Raw genomic sequence first — 12188 nt, 5'->3', positions numbered from 1 at the left:
ATGGTAAAGGAGCCTTTTAAAGGCTATCCCCTGGGAAGTGCAGTTACATGGTTTCAGGTATGGTTAAATTGCAAGCTACAACCTCTGCAAGAGGTTAAAATGCCCACAATCTACTGACTTTTATCTATCTGCCAGTAGATGGTAAATTTTATTCAGATGTTAGGGATTAATGCATGGCTTAATTGAATAGGAAGTTTCTCAGACATTCAGATGATGGCTAGAATGATCTGTACTCTGTTATTTCTGACATTTTTGCCAGAAGTAATCTGTGGCTTTCTGGCTAGTGCAAGCTGCTTTTAGGGCAAAGGTGAATGATTACTAGACTTGAGGTATGCATGTTTTTCTGAGATTGGAAAACAGGAATGAAATGGTGTGTAAAACAGTTTTTTTTTTTTTTAAAGCATAGTTGCAGAGAAAAGGCTGCTCAAAGTGAAAAGAGAATTTTCCTTCAGTCACATGGCTTTGATCTTGCATCCTCTTGAGTCTTAGCAGCTGGTCAAATTACTAGGGAGGGAGCTGCTGATATGTTTGGTATTATTTGGTGTATCATAGGGAACAAAGAGTAACTCTGAGTTGATCAGAGACCAGGGGTTTAGGTAGTGCCCAGGCATCACATGAGTAAGGAAGTGGAAAGCACTGTCATCTGAACCATGCTGGTTTTGTTTAATGCCTCCTGCTTGGGAACTGGGAAGTGAACAGGTTTTGCAGATGTCCCTCAGATGTCTGAGAACACTGAAAATAATACTAGAAGAATATTGAAGCAGCACAGTGTGTTGTGCTGGAAGTAGTTTTGACCCCTCTGTAATTAAATAGGGGGCAATGCTCAAGTTTTCTCAAGATGGGCAGGTTTTAACATTCTATAGGCTGTCTTCCGTGGAGTGGAAAATCTTTTTGTAGGGATCAAAAATGCTTTTGAAAAGAATCCAAGCCTGCCTTAGATAACAAAGTTAACAAAGTTGTTCACAGTTCCATGCAGACAGCAGCATGGTATTGCAGAGAAGTGAAGTGGGAGACCATTTTATGCCCCTAGGCTTTCCCACACTGGCTTTACCTGAATATCAGAAGACCTGTGAGGGTTGCTTCATTCTTCTACCTTTAGCAAGTGCTGGCAGCAGGATCTTGACAGGTTCCTTGCCAGTAGGTGGAGATCGTGCAAGTGAACTGGAAATTGCATCCTACTTCCAGTGAGGAAGGTGTCTATTAGCATGGAATTCAATCCTGTTTACTTCCAGCACAAGGGACAGGGTTTAATGTGAAAAAATAACTTTGTTCTTGTGGTTTTCTTCTTGAAGACAAGTTTGTAGACATAGTACACACTCAGACATCTGGTAGTGATTATTAAAAGCCAAGCAAATGTAAATGAGTTCCTTAATTATTTTTTCTTTTTTTTTTCCTGCGGTGGTTTTGCATTTTAACTTTCTTGCATGTGGTGATGCTTTTCTCTGTGCAGCAGCACAGCATAAAGTAGCAGACCTGGCCTAGAGCTATTCCTTGGTGATGTTCTTCTTGCTTTCTGGTATGGCATGGTGGTTCTTGCTCAAGCTAAAAAGTAGGAATTTTGGGTCATACTGCTAGAATATAGGGGCAGCCCTCATTTCTGGATGCAGGAACCAGAAATCCTAGTCTCCATGTGCCAAGTGCTTTTGTAGGTAACTGTGCTCAACTGTGCTTGGTAGGCAACTTGCAGAGCACTCTGGTGAAGAGAACCAAGTAGCAGCCCGATATGAGGAATGTTGCAGAAGAGGAATGCCTCCAGAACATGGGTGCAGGAGCAGAAGCAGGCTATGCACAGGTGGGAGCATGGGGAGGAGTCAGAAGTATCTTTTATGGTACTGCTGAAGGTACTGCTGAAGTCAGTGTCAGCTGGTGCTTGGTACTGCCTCACACCAGTGCAGTGACTCCCACCATAGCTTAATCCCAAAGAGACAAGTGTCATAAGCTAGGGTGCAATCTCTGCAGCATGCATAGCCCAAAGAACAGCAGGGAAGGAGATGTATCCAGGACACAGCTCCCTCCAAAATGGACTTCTGGAATACATTCCTCTTTCTTGTTCCTTCTGAATGAGGCTGGTTTTGCATTACTAGCCAACTTTGTAACTTCCGTGGGCATATCTGAGCTGGCGTAGCTGAATGCTGTTGGCTGTGGTGTTGAGGGTGTCAGCAATAACCAGGACTTTGGGAGGAGCATTTGTAGGACTCACAGTCTGCACCGTTGTTGTTAGATTCATTTCCATGTAGACTGATGAATCTGAAGGCCTATCCTGGGTGGCTTTATGCAATGTGCTATATGGTACAGTGTAGACACAGCTGGAGCACAACTTGGAGCAGTCAAAGGTTGAAGTACCAGTGCTTATGTTCTTAGACTAGAAATGAACCTACCCCAGAATGGGAATTTATAAGAACTGTTGCAGGACAAAGGAAGGGTGGCACCACCTGTCTCCAGTATTCAGAAGGATCTCTTCTGCCATCTATTGCCATGTACAGCTCACCACATGTCTGTATGGAGAGGAAAACTTTTTGTCCAATCCCAGGTGTTATAGCCCTGGAGAAAGTAGATTTAAAAGAGTCATTGTCTTTATGATTGTCCAGATCCCATTTACTTATAGAGGCATAAGGCTTTGGTCCTAGATTCACAGACGAGTCTGTAGGACAATTCCTATAGTGTGGTCTGATGATAAAGGCTATAAGAAAACTGCTTCTTGGGAGCTTCATTAAGCTGCCATATCCTCATTTGGTCACACTCTCACTGCTGCTTCTCTCGGATAGCAGCTAATAAACCCTCCTGTACTTGCCACAGCCACTGGCACATGGCATGGGTGGAAGATTTTGAGTATCTGGTGGTCATTAATGTATTTAAATCTAAATCAGCCTTTCTCCAGCTGCTAAAGTCTGAGCTGGCAGCATGCCATTGTAGAGATATTTGAAGGTGGATGTTTGGTTTTGTAATTGTGTTGTGCTGGAGTTGCACCTTGGTAACTCAGAGTTTTGGTTTAGGTACAATGAGAGGCTGTGACCCTGCCTACAGCGCTGCAGTGACGCAAATTGTGTGTGATAAGCACGGACTGTTCTTGCATTGAGTCCAGTTAAAATCAGTTGCAGCAGCAATGTGAGAGGAGACCCATTCCCGCGGAGAAGGGCTGCAACTTTGACTAATTATGCTTTGGGGTTTTTTGGATCGTTTCTTGTTCCGCTTTTCTTCCCTGTATCCTGAAGTCCATGAAGGGCACTCGGGTTCGCACTGGGTAATCCTACTGCTACGTAAGAGTAGTGTCAAAATTCCCTGACCACTGTGGATGTTTCAGGGCAAAAAACCCAGGGCATTTAGTACCCAGCATGATTTAACCCTCTCAAGGCTATGTAGAACACTGAAACACCTGCACTTACTGAATCCACAGGTGAAACCTGAACGCAGTGTTAATTTTTTACAACTTCTTTTATAAACTGTCTATTACTGGCCTCAGTCTAGCAGGCAAGCTCTCCATACCTGTGTCATTGTGACTGCTTATATAGGCAATGTAGAGTATGTACAGGGCTCATTTATGGTGACTGGAGTTGTCCAGATCTTCCTAATGCAGTTAAAGAGATGGGTGATGGTGACAGTGTCCAGCTGCTTTTAAGGACTCCCACTTTGCCCAACACTGTCTTGTGTGTGGTTTTAACAGCCAGCTGTTTCACTTAGTAGGTATGAGTGTCTCTGCTAAACTGCATGATATGAGGTGGGTTTGGAGACTGCAAGTACCTTCTTGTAATCAGCGAGCATTGCCAGGAAAAACAGGCGGTTCCAGAATCAATGATAATTGGAACAGTTTTTAGCAAAAAAAGTTTGTGTCTAGCTGTACTTTGAACTAGTCGTGAAGCATATGGGTTAGCTCAATTATTGTTCATTAAATGCCATTCCCAAACACCTTTCTATTGTTAACAGGGGAGGACATTCTCAGAAACCATTTCCCATTTAAAAAAAAACATACAAAAAAATCTCAAAGGAAAATGTGCATCCATTCATTGTGGCTAAAGTTACAGAGCAAGAAGTGTTTTTTACAGAAACGTGCCTTATTAGGCTCAACAATCAAGGACTGAACGGGCTTAATATTGTGCTTTCATTGGATCACTTGAAAATTTAGGTCTGGTTTAAAATTGTGTTGTTAATTTAGGCTCAGTTTTGATTTACTGGGCCACAGAAAGTAAAAAAGATTGTGTGAATAAAGGTCTTAGTAAAAACAGCTTCTGAAAATCATTGCATTCAAGCTTTCTGGAATGTTCAATTTACTGAAAAGTAGCCCAGTTTCTTTTAATCATATGACAGGATTAAGAATTACATTCTTACCTGGTAGTACAGGTCTAGGTTGTGTCTTGGATTACATTATCTTGCAAATTACTTTGAAGGAGCCAGTATCTGAGAGTGACCCCATGCTTTGCGCCAGTTACCTGCACTTGATCTCTGCATGGATGGGAGCAACCAGGTCTCTTAATGTCTAGTCCCTTCGTGGTACAAACAGGTGTGGGGACACAGATGCTGATGGAACCTCCGTTTTCACCACTGCAGACTTGCTGGCAGTAGCGACAGAGCCGTGCATTATCAAATGGGCAACAGATACCACTGTTATGGGCAGAAAATACTATCCCAGTAGCTTTGGGGCATGTGGGAGAGGAAATGCAGTTCAAAGGACTCCTTTGCATGCCTGCTTTCTTGCTCTTGGTGTGGTGCTGTTGCTTGACCTGACAGCGTAGCTTGGGACACAGTGGTGGCAGAGGTGTGTGAGTATAGCCAGAAACGCTGCTAGTGCCATCAGAGCCAAGACATGCACTCAGGTATGCTCCAGGGACAGCCAACAAGATTTTGAGTTCTGAGAGGAATTTTTTCCCCACCCTATTTTTTCGATTATCCAAATACTAACCCTCACAGTTTGGGGGAAAAAGAATATGTTTCATGTAAGTTTTGGCATTATTGATGTAGACAACTTGTTGAAGTTTGGGGCCCTGTTTACATGAACTGGTGGTCTTCTAGAAGGTCACTGTTGGGAGTGAATGTTGTGGACCTGCTCTGAGGATTGAAAGGGTAAAATGTACCTTAGCCATGCTTCCTGCTGGCACATGTGATGGTGATAAAGATTTCTTCTTGTCCCATGAAGAATGATACCTCCAGGAAAAAGTTTTGCATGTTCATCTTGGGCTTGCCTAGAAGTACCTGCAACATGGTCAACTTTGAGGTGGAAATACACACTTGATAATCATCTGATTTCCAGCAGACACTTGGCTATTAAAGCCTAAATTACTTTTTTAGTTTATTTTTAAATTAGGGCAGAACATTTCTGCAGCCTCTCACTTTCAGGTAAGTTTACCTTACTGAACAGAGCTGCACACAAAAGTGAGCTTTTCTGTACAGATGTGCTGTGCTGCCAGACTGAGTGCCACGTTGTATGGTGTAGTTATACAATTTACATACTTGGTTTATCACCTCAAATGGGACCAAAAGATGGTGGACTTCAGACCTCATTGTGATCGGGGTACAAAGCCAAGCAAATCTCAGAGATAAATATTTCACCATGCCAGTAAAGTGTCATAGCAAGGAAGTAAATACCACAGGTACTCAGCAGAGGGGAAGCTATAATGATGTTAGCATGGAGTGGTCAGAACAAAATCTGTGAGGTAGAGGTCTCAGCCATGCCAGAGCCTTCCCTTAATTGTTAAGTGAAAAGTACATTGCAGTGAGAAGGAAAATAGGAATTAGTCACAAAACTGTACTGCTCAAGCAGCTGCTTCAGCTGTGGTTCTATAGTGTTTGGAAACCTCCTTGTCCTGCAGTTGCCAAGAAAAAAAGGCAAAAGCCAAAGTGGAGTTCAAGAAGCGAATGGCAAAGAGACCAAACAGCAAGGACATATGGTAGCATGTACTAAGCAGGAAGTTTGATGGAAACCTGCAGATTGCTGGAGATTAGAGAGTTCACAGAAAATTGTTTTGCAAATATCTTCTCAACTGAGATGCTTAGGCATGAAAATAGCCTCTCAAACCCAGAATTCTCTATAAATAGATTAGAATGCATGAAAATATATTACTAATCTGATGGTGCATATTTGTTTTTGTGTATGTTTTATAGTACTTGTGCTTTGTTTTCGCTTAGGACTTATGGAGTAATAAACTGAAAAGAGTCAGATTTTTGTACTGATGCACAACGAAGTCTCACATACTGATATTTTAATACTTGATTTGTGGCTAGCACAACATGCAGTGTTATCTAGAATATTAATGTTTACTAAATTTAACACCAACTGCTACTGCTACCCTGAAATGTGCTTTGCAAAGAAAAGACTGCCTTTGTATATTCAGTCTTTTTTCCTACATGTGAGCTATTTGCAAGCTAAAGGAATGGTGCTAGGATATGCTATTTTAAAAGACATTCTGAAGTACTTTTAGTTAACACAAACTAGTGTTTTAATTACAAAGAATGCAATTTGCTTAAAATAATCAACTGAAAAGAAATTCTACTCTAAAAAAGCTTCAAAAAGTTACGTTTTGTGTCAGGAGATAAATATTTCGTAGCCTGGTCTGACCTTTTGCAATCAGGATATTTTTGTTGTGGAGTTTTAGTCTCTGGCTGAAATTTACTTTTTTAGACCTAAACAGTCAGCTCAGTAGAAGAGAAGTATACTTGAAGGAGGTGAGACTTCCTCAGGCTGAGGCTTTTTTGAACTTTCTGTCATAGGTATGTGTTTAAAGTCTCTCAAAAGAAGTAGAAGGAAAATAACATTCTGTTGAGAGAAGGTGGTTTACTGTTTATTTTTAAATAGTCTAGGTATTTCTGGCAGTCTGTTGGGTTTTCGCATGACGTTTAGATGCGGGATTATTTTAAGTTCTTTCCTCATCCTTGTGAAGTTTTTTTCTGTTTGCGTATTTATAAGCCTTACATAGTGCGTACCCTTTCAATGAGGACAAAGTGAGCAATTTATTTTGAGGACGGAAACGGGATTTTTTTTGCTTTTTCTGCTTCTCATGCCAATCTGTCTGTTGTTGCCAAATGCACGCTAAATAGGTCATTCCAGCAGAAATCCTTGCATTAAGAAGCAAAGAGCAAATCCATGTTGGTGGTGTTATGCATTTAAACAATCATGGATTCATTTAGGTTGGAAAAGACCTTTAAGAGCATTGACTCCAACCATTTAACCCAGCACTGCCAAGTCCAGCAGTGTCCTTAAGTGCCACATGCATGTGTCTTTTTAAATGCCTCCAGGGTGGTGACTCAATCACTTTTCTGGGCAGACTATTCCAATGCTTTGAAACCCTTTCTGTGAATAAACTTTTCCTAATAACCAATCTAAACATCCCCTGGCACAACTTGAGACCTTTGCCTCTGCTCCTGTCACTTCTTATGTAGGAGAAGAGACTGTCCTGCACCTGGCTTACACCTTCCTTTCAGGTGGTTGTGGACAGCAGTGAGATTCCCCGAGTCCTCTTTTTTCCAGGCTAAACACCCCCAGCTCTCTCACTCACTTCTCATAGGGCTTGTGCTCCTGATCCTTCACCAGCTCCATTTCCATCTCCACCACCTCAATGTCTTTCTTGTGGTGAGGTGGACAAAACTGAACAGAGGACTTGAGGTGTGGCACCATCAGTGCTGAGAACAGGGGGATGATCAGTGCCCTGGTCCTGCTGGCTACACTGCTTCTCTCTAAATTTTAGATAGGCACCATCATGCACACAGTGTCTTTCTGACCACTTTTTCCACTTCTATTCTTCCTTGTTCAGAAGTTGTACATGAGTACAGCTTGCTGTGCTTTGTTTGTCTGATGTAACTGTAGTGAAGAAGGAGGGTACAGTCCTTCTCTGGCAGCAGCTTCACACTTAGATTGGATTAAGTGTAATGTGAAACCATACCTGAAATAATTGGTTTTATGCTGCTAGAGGTTTTCATGGAGACATACAAGTTTATTAAGGTGCATACATGCCTTCAAAAGGAAACAGTTTTAGTTGCTGCCAATGTTTTGAAAGATGCGTGTTTTTTTCTTTGCTGGCCCACCTTTGAAACTGGTCATGTTTACATAAATCTGAAGCAAGGGCTACTTAATAATGTGTCTTTTGATTTCTAATCTTGATTTCTCATCCGTGTGTGCTGTAGCTACAGAATAGTTTATTTCCTGATTGCAGCTCACTCTCTATGCACTCTCAGGTACTGAAGTAGAAATCCATGCAAGGAACAGTAGTTGCAAAAACATAAAGGATCTTGCAGTCATAAAAGAGTGCTTTCATTTACTAGTGTTCATAAATTGAATCAGTGATATTTACACCCTGTAACTGCTGATGTTTTAATAAAAGATGAATATTTCATAAGGGAGCCGGGTTTTGTGGCACTGGTGAGGTCAAACTAAGCAGATGGAAGTCCAGCAGTCTTCCCCTCTGGTTTGAGAGGAGAAGCATCTTGGACGCATGTGACCATATAGCAACAAGTCTCCACAGCCTCCCTGAGGAAGCAGCAAAAGTTCATGGTTGTAAGTGGAGGGAAAACCTGGAATTTTCTCTGTCCTTGCTGAAATCAAGAGCCCCCATGGGTGGTGAAGAGCCTGTGATGCTGCCAGGCCAGGCTCCGTGCCCTACGGGGATTTTTTTGTCCCGGAAAAGAATGCTAGCAGACAGTGTACTTTCAAAGACAGAACCAAAAGTACTTTTGGTTCCTTAATTCATTTCACATCTACACCAAACTTGCAAAAGTCATTCTCTAATCCTGTTTCAGTGCTCTGGGGACTGATGATAGGGATACTGCAAACTGGCATGGACGATTCTTGCTGCAGAGGGTTAATTTTGAACTGTACAACAGGCTAACCTTTACTTCATGGGGTGAAGCAGTCAGTGATTGCTTATCACTGATCACGTGAGATTTGAGCAGGTACAGAGATGCAAAGTGGGTGGGTTAATATTTTGAACAGCCTGGCTGATCAAGCACATCAATGGGAATAAATTCCTGTGCAGAAAGCCAGGATGCTCGCTAACCTTTATAGTCTGTTTTTTGCTGAAAGAGCATATGTTTTGTGCAGAACAGAAGCCAACACAAAGCGTTTTTCTCTGGCTGCGTGTATGATTTTGGTGATAGAAATGTAGTTGCTCGAAATTAAAATCCCATTCATCCTGCATGGGAGTCCTCAGTCTGATTGAAGAGATGGGGCTTTGCAAAGCAATCTGAGTCATTTTTTGGAGATACAGGCAGATCTATACAAGCACTTCATTCTGGAAAGATAATTGTTCATAGATATGAGGAAGTATATCTGTTAAATAGTCTTTTAGTTCCAGTTCACAAATTATAAGCCCCGTGATAAAAAAATTTGTAAACACCAGGTTATTTTTGCCATGGAGGAGATTAAAAAAAGCAGTAGGAATGGCTGGTATGTTTTGTGGTTCAGGGCAGTGGGGGTTGGATAGTGAGGACAATTTTATGCATAGTTTAGGGGAGAAAACTGCTGAACGTTACTTTTGCTCTCTGTTGTCATTAGGGGACTTGTATATTCATACAAACACTGCTGGGATTTTCAATATTTCTTTTTGCTATCTTAGCGACAAGATTGCAGAAGTTTAAAATACAGTAGCAAAGCTCTTGTTACCCAAGTTCTTAGGGTTAATACCCATGAAAAACAAGAGGTTTGCCAATTAGGTGTTTCATCCCTACTGAATGATAACTGTGCTTTCCTTAAGTCACAACAGTTGAGGCTGCCATGGAGTGACAAGACCTGGGCTTCCCTTCAGTGTTATTTAATGTTTCACTTTGACATTATGTAAATACTCTGCTATTAGGGAATAAAATGACATAAAATTGCATCCTTTCTCAACAAGGTTTAAAGTTCTTTCTGTAGCTTCTCTCCTTTTTGAAGCTGTAATAAAGATCATAATTAGAATCCCAGTTGCTTAAGTGAGAAATTAATGTGTTCTTATATGCTGAGCTGAGCCAGATTCCCAGTGAGACCCCCTCCAGGTATCTGTCCTGCCCCAAAATGCTTTCCCTAATACCAATTTACGTTCTAGACATATTAAAGAAAATCATATTCATTGCTACCTAGCAGTTAATCAGAGCCTTCAGACAGGCTTGAAATAATTTCCAGCCAACTGCCAAAACCACCTGCAGCCGTTCATTTCCCATCGCCATTCCCGGGCATGCTTTAAAAGTAATCAGAGTGTCAGTCCATTGCCCAGTAGTACCAGGACTGAACAAATTCATTCCATGCATGTCCTTCAAACTTAAAAATTTATCCCAAATCCTGCTTAACCCCATGGCTGACCTCCTTGCTTACTGTCTTCTGGGCTGTGGCCAAGCAAACAAAAATCTAAAGGTTTTGATCTGATGTTTTCTCTGTCAAAAATGTCTTTTCCTAAAGTTTTTTTTTTTTTTTTTTTTTAATAACTGGATGCAAATATATATACCTTATCTATTAATATATATTTTACTTTGAAAATAAGATTCTAGCAGATTGGAATAAATTAAAACCTTAATGGGGCTTAAATAAACCTAATTTGTAATTTAATTAAAAACAGAAAGCAATAAGCACTAACACTTAACAAAAAAAAAGACATTTTCATGGTGCAAAATACAGATTTAATTTCCAAATAAGTGAATGGTAGCCTGTAATTGTATCATGTGCAAGAAGACACTCAGAACATATGAAACAGTAGTCACAGATTTTGCAGTCAAGATGTTCCCTTTCTGGTTTTCCAAATAGTAGCAGAAGATACCAATGGGTAAAACAAATAAAATACTGTCTTCATTATTGACCAAGCTGGAGATTTGGTATTGGTGGGAGATGGATTCAGGTATCTCTCTATGTCTCTGTCTCCCTCTCCTAAATGGTGAATTTTTATGTTTTGGCACATCTAGCAAGTTCTGCCTGACATGTTTTTGATGTGCTTTTGTTTCCACAGGCCAAGGCTGCAAGCACAAAGGAAGTTTGCTCAGTCCCAGCCAAACAGTCCCAGCACAACTCCAATAAAGATAGTGGAGCCGTTGTTACCCCCTCCTGCCACTCAGATTTCTGACCTCTCCAAAAGGAAGCCCAAGACAGAAGATTTTCTCACTTTCCTCTGTCTTCGAGGTAGGTGTCTGGCAGCTGCGCTGGGGCACAGTCTCATTCTCAGAGAAGGAGCTGTAGCACTGCACACCACAGCAGCCAGACAAATGTACCGGAGCTGCACTTGAAGGTATTGTGTGCATTTCAGCTCTCAGCAATTTGACTGTATCTGCAGCAGGAGCATTCGAGTTCATGGTTCTGAAGATCATAAAATGAGACTGGTAATAGTGCAAAAATAAAATTCTTTTATGCTTGGCTCTCTGTTACCCTGAATGGGTTTTTGTCTAGCTCTCTTAGGTCCTCCCCATCCTCCTTTGTTTTGTCTGACTGTAAACTGAAGAAGTCCTTAACTTGCCTGAGTACTTGTTCCTGCAAGAGAAAATCTGCTTGGAAATCCCCCTTCTCTACCTACTCACTGTCCTTTATTGTTCAATCTAAGTGAGGCTTTTCATCTGACAGTGGGTGAAGGGCTTGCCATTGTTCTTGTCTGCCTCAGGAGCTGGATTGTTCCTGTGGTGATAATTAAAACAGGTGAGCTCCTCCTCTCAGCAATCCAGCTACAAACGAGGTATCTGAAATTGTGGAGTGAAATACTTTGAACTGCCTCACAGTAACAGGTGCTTGAGCTTGGCTGGAGCTGTGGAGGTATGTCAGGGATCCATGGGCTGTGTGTCTGCAAGCCTGCACATATCAGACTTGGGGGGCCTGAGTGTGAGGTACAGCTCACTGTCTAGATTAAGCTAGAGAAGGAGATGTTATTCAAGTGGTCATTTTTCTTAAGACTTTCCATGGCCCTGTGTCCCATGTCATGTACTGAAGATAGCATTATTCAGTTTAATCCCTCAATTGTCATGTTATCTCTTGCTGTAGGTGTTTCTATAACTGTGTCCCCTGTCTCACTAGTTAGTCCTAAGTGCTTCCTCTGTGCTGGAATGATGCCTCTTGCTGTTGTTTTGGCCCATTACCTGCTGAAAGGGTATGCATTTGTTACAGATAGGGCTTGTCTCCAAAAGTCTTACCTAGTGGGTTGAATCTTTCAGAGCTTGCCTTTGAGTGCCCCTTTCTTAGGTCTCTGTTGCATCTGTGGACAGCAGTGATCAACACCACCCGTAGCTTCCTGCTGAGGCTTTCTCACCTTAATGCAGTGTGA

The 12188-nt window shown here is 41.6% G+C and overlaps 1 protein-coding gene across 3 annotated transcripts in view; it reads left to right on the top strand.

The window, feature by feature from the left end:
• JARID2 (jumonji and AT-rich interaction domain containing 2) overlaps nt 1-12188 on the top strand; it is a 209137-nt gene that overhangs the window by 138436 nt on the left and 58513 nt on the right. For all 3 annotated transcript variants that reach the window (XM_005525263.3, XM_088058457.1, XM_088058453.1), the window contains exon 4: nt 10893-11062. In XM_005525263.3, the coding sequence (XP_005525320.1) occupies nt 10893-11062 (170 nt within the window). The remainder of the gene's footprint in view (nt 1-10892; nt 11063-12188) is intronic.

The sequence above is a fragment of the Pseudopodoces humilis genome, chromosome 1, assembly GCF_049639895.1.
Source record: "Pseudopodoces humilis isolate 2021_Gansu_Grassland_sample_001 chromosome 1, ASM4963989v1, whole genome shotgun sequence".
NCBI lineage: Eukaryota > Metazoa > Chordata > Aves > Passeriformes > Paridae > Pseudopodoces > Pseudopodoces humilis.
This window is presented reverse-complemented; position numbering and strand designations above follow the sequence as displayed.